The 4,016-nt window shown below is 57.5% G+C and overlaps 2 protein-coding genes across 2 annotated transcripts in view; both read right to left on the minus strand.

Moving 5' to 3' along the window:
* Positions 1-1,321: 1,321 nt before the first annotated feature.
* Positions 1,322-3,421, minus strand: CUNHXorf65 (chromosome unknown CXorf65 homolog). Its single transcript, XM_015586745.2, has 6 exons — positions 2,967-3,421; positions 2,780-2,866; positions 2,448-2,582; positions 2,095-2,151; positions 1,654-1,775; positions 1,322-1,462 (listed from the first exon to the last, which is right to left on the minus strand). Exons 1-6 carry the CDS (start codon positions 3,073-3,075, stop codon positions 1,349-1,351), a joined length of 624 nt encoding a protein of 207 aa, XP_015442231.2. The 5' UTR covers positions 3,076-3,421; the 3' UTR covers positions 1,322-1,348.
* Positions 3,422-3,520: 99 nt separating this feature from the next.
* IL2RG (interleukin 2 receptor subunit gamma) overlaps positions 3,521-4,016 on the minus strand; it is a 3,415-nt gene continuing 2,919 nt past the window's right edge. Inside the window, exon 8 of the mRNA XM_006908530.1 lies at positions 3,521-3,920. Within this exon, the coding sequence (XP_006908592.1) occupies positions 3,780-3,920 (141 nt within the window). The 3' untranslated portion in view covers positions 3,521-3,779. The remainder of the gene's footprint in view (positions 3,921-4,016) is intronic.

The following is a 4,016-nucleotide window of genomic DNA, read 5'->3' on the forward strand; positions in this document are numbered from 1 at the left end:
ACTGGAGTGGCTCACCGGGCCAAATCACCCTCGGAAGGCTGCAGATAACAGGCTTTTTTTTTTATAAACTTTTAAAGAAATATAAACACAAACATAGAGATTTTTAATAGTGGCAAGGTGCTAGTGATGGGGAGAATGCTTTTTTTCTTTCACAGCGACATGTTGCAAATGCAAACACTACAGATATTACTGGGGACACACAGAGCGGGGGAGCAGCAGTGGGAAGCAGCACTGAGCAAGGGGCGCCGCGGAGTTGCTTGCTCAGCGTTTCCCTCACATTCTGTCACCTTGTGCCTGGGAGCGTGTGGTGTCGGGACGCAGCCACACTCTCGCATGACCCTTTGGGGGTTAGCGCTATGGCTGGAGAGTACATTGAGAGTCTGGAATGAGTTTGCGGCCTGGGAAGGGGGGGAGCGGGAAGAGAAGGAGGGCAGGATTTAGGGTGGTAAAGTTAGGCACAGAGACCTCCCTGTTCAAGGCCCCTGACAGCTGTCCCTGCCCTTCTTCCCCTTGCCTGACTACAGGGGTTATGTGGAAGTGTGTGTGGTGGCAGGCAGGGGGAGGGGCGGGACAGAGGAGGGGGAGCTGGGGAGCTTGGCTGAGGGTCTGGGAAATGAGCGGGATGAAGGGGAATGTGGATCAGGTTTACTAGCACCTGCCAGGGAGGCCATCTGGGGCTCCTCCACCCCAGCCCCCAAAGCAGCCCCTCCCCTGGTCCCCTTTGCATTGTGCCCTCCCCCGGCCCTGCTGTGGGTTCCCATCATTTCCTGTGTCAGCGCCCGGCCTACCCTGATTGTATCATGTGCTAGATTGGAGTAGGGAAGTGTGTCAAATCAATAAATGAATAAATTCAATAAATGCCTATAACCAGCTCTGGTTTCTGCTGCCTTACTGCCCACCTCAGACAGGGGGAGGGAGGGGGAAGGGCAAAGGGCCGGCAGGAGGGATCGTCCAGAGCCGGAGAGGTGGGGCCGGGGGGGATTTCGGCCGCGGGGAGGTAGGGAGGTATGGTGGGGGAGGGCCGCCCGCCAGTCTGCCACCTCACCCCAGCAGTAGGCGGGCTGGGATGGGCCTCCCAGGGGGAGGTAGTCTGCTCAGAAAGGCCCCCACCCCCTACTCTGCTCCCAGACCCTCAAAGACTCATTGTAGCAGACTTCCCAGTCTTTCCCAGTCTTTCCTCACCGTCTGCCCACGTGCTCGCCCCAGCCCTCTGCGCCATGCCACCCGCCCGCCCGCCGGGCCTGGGGCGTACTTAAGCCTTGGTGCAGATATTGGGACAAGGAGTTGCCCTTGAAAAAGGAACCTCACGTTCAATTCCGCCGGTCTCCTTGCTGCTCTCACTTGGTCACTATTTATTCAGCCTTTGTCTTTCCCTCCTAGTGAGAAAGTCCGCTCTTGTCTTATAGAAAGGACTCCTGCGCGGGGGCGGTCCGTCTTCATCTGATTTTCCAGATGGTTTGGTCTGCAAAAGGGAAGGGTCAGTAAGACAAAGAGGTCCCTGCACGGAAGATTTTCCACGAACCGGGGCCAAAAAGCGGGACGAAAAGGGGTGCAAGGCAGGTCTTGGGCGTAGATGTTGGATTTGGAAAGGGGGTTCATCCCAGAGGAGCCTTCGGGTGGCTGGCGGGACAGACCAGATCGGGGGAGTCTTACCGGAAGGGTCACAGTGGATTCAACGGGAACGACTTTCTTGGCGGCTTCTTGGAGTTTCAGCATTTTCACCCGGTTTTTCTCCAGCATGTCACATTGCGTGCGTAAGGAATCTAGAAACCAGGAAACGGCACCCCCACCTCTGGGGACTAGAGACCTGACGTACACATCCCATCCCATCCCTCCCATCGTTCGATGGGGACAGATGAGTCCGATAGGGAAGGTGACAAATGGAGGGGAAGGGGAGCGACACACGCACCCTCCACCTGGTTTCAGCTCAACATCCCCCTAGAGCGGACTGAGACCCCCTCACGCGTTTCCCAGGATCCCGTGCCCCCGCCTGCTGTGTTACAGCAGTGCCACCCCACGTTCGCTGTCACCGGTGATGTACAGTGCTCTGCGTGTTCCCTTCTCCTCCGTCACGCCCCTTACCCAGCATCTCATGTCCTGGATTCTTCAGGAAGGGCACAAAAGCTAGGTAGGCATTCTCAAGTCGGGATCCTGTGAACAGCAATATGCTGTTCACAGCCCCCGTCACCCCGTCCCCACCCTTCCTGATCGCCCAAGATTTCAGGGCCCTGACGCTCGGCACGACCTTGAACTGGTGTACTGATTTTCTCCCCCCAGGGTCCATCCGTAGGCCCGTGTGGGGGCCGTGGTATGTGTGAACCTAACCTGTTGTCACGGAGGCAGTGCCCCTTCTTATGCTGACTAGAGATGGTCAGTGCGTCTAGTTGAGGGGGCCCTATTTTAAGGACAAGGCCCACAATCCGTCCCGACGGCCCCCAAGCCTCTACCTGGTGCCCCGCGCGTCACCCTACAAACGTGGTAGGTGTTTCGAGCAGTAAGGAATTTGCTGGCATATTCTCCAGGGGTCTTCATCAGGAAGAACAACTTCATGGCCCCCGTTTCGTCACACAGATCGATGGTTTCTGGAGGGAGGCCGCCAGGTAATCGGGGCAGAAAGGACAGCGAGAGCGCGAGGGGCCCGTGATCCCACCCGGAGCACGTCCCAGGGAGATGTCAGCATTCAGGGAGCTCTCTTCTTGCCAACTGGAGGGTTTGGGGGCTAGAGATGACCCTGCTACTTCTGACCCTTGGCCATCAGCCCCCTCCCCAATCTCCTCACCTGTTTTAGCCAACCCTAGTTTACCGCGGATATAAAGCAGCAACACATGGACAGTGCAGTTGGTGTTGATCAGAAACTGCTGATTATCTGAGAAGAGATGGCACGGGACATGTGGTCCTCCTCTAGTTACACCGTGCCCGTGATCTCCACGGCCCACGAACCTTCCCGGCTCTGCGATGCCCCTCACCTCCATGTTTGATGAAGGCAAACATGCTTTCAGCATCTAACTCTTTGGAGAGGCCTGACAGGTCACGGAGAGGGAGGGCGCTCCTGAGGCCGCGGTGGGGCAAACGCATCCATGGAGTTGGCCGACCGGACAGGCAGATGGATCACATTGACTCAAGAGGCCCAGACCCGACAGACAGAGGAGAGCTAGTGGCAGCTGTGGATGACCAGCATCCCCAGGGGTGGGGCCGGAGGCTGCAGCTGAGGGATTATGATGTCAGAAGTGGCATGTGTGACAGAAGGTGGAGCGAGGACAAGGAGAGAAGCTGGCTGGTGTCTGAAAGGCTGTGTGGGGAAGAGGGGCAGCGTGGCAAATCGAACTCTGGACTGGCCCCCAGGAGGAGTGTAGGACGCCCAGAGAAAAGTACGTTTCTGGAAGAGCACTTGTTTGGAGCTAATCTGCAGTGTTACTGCCTCCACAGCGGGGGTCTGCTACCCCTTCCTGCCCTCAGCACCACGCCCCCCGCCGCGTTTCCGTTGCCCCCTGCCCGCCAGAGGACACACATTCTCGGTGATTATCAATAGGTACTTTATTTTTCATAGATTTGCAGGGAGGGAGGGAGTCGAGAAACACGTACGAGGCAAAGGGACAATTCTCGGGGGGGGGACATATTGGATGAGGGGGCAATCATAGGGGCACAGAATTCAAAATCAGCCATGGGGCGGGGGTGAGACCAGTACTGGACCCAGGCTGGCGGGACAGGGGGAGGTCGGTACAATTTAGGAGTACAGGATCTTGGGCTTCTGTCAAGGTACCAGTGCTCAGGCTTCGGGTTTAAGGGTGTAACGTGGGGGAGCCCCCAGGCCCCTCCCCTAGGGCCCCCGCTTTGGGGGGAATCTCACTGACGTGGCAGAGCCGTTCACTGTAGTCTGGCTGCAGGCTCTCGGCAAAACCCTTGGACACACCGCTCCAGGCCTAAACACAGATAGTTCCAGGTCAGGGGTCAGTTAGGGGCAGGAAGTAAAGAACGCAGGCTCCGTGCCCGGGGAGCGATTAGGAAGGGACGCACAG

The sequence above is a fragment of the Pteropus alecto genome, unplaced genomic scaffold (genome assembly GCF_000325575.1).
Source record: "Pteropus alecto unplaced genomic scaffold, ASM32557v1 scaffold312, whole genome shotgun sequence".
NCBI lineage: Eukaryota > Metazoa > Chordata > Mammalia > Chiroptera > Pteropodidae > Pteropus > Pteropus alecto.

What these genes read in the sequence shown, in the direction of transcription:
- CUNHXorf65 (XM_015586745.2), bottom strand. Translation starts at nt 3,075, where the DNA reads ATGCGTTTGCCCCACCGCGGCCTCAGGAGCGCCCTCCCTCTCCGTGAC. An exon ending in TGCCTTCATCAAACATGGAG is followed by an intron (nt 2,867 to 2,966) that starts GTGAGGGGCATC and finishes ATCTCTTCTCAG; the next exon opens with ATAATCAGCAGTTTCTGATC. An exon ending in ACTAGGGTTGGCTAAAACAG is followed by an intron (nt 2,583 to 2,779) that starts GTGAGGAGATTG and finishes GCCTCCCTCCAG; the next exon opens with AAACCATCGATCTGTGTGAC.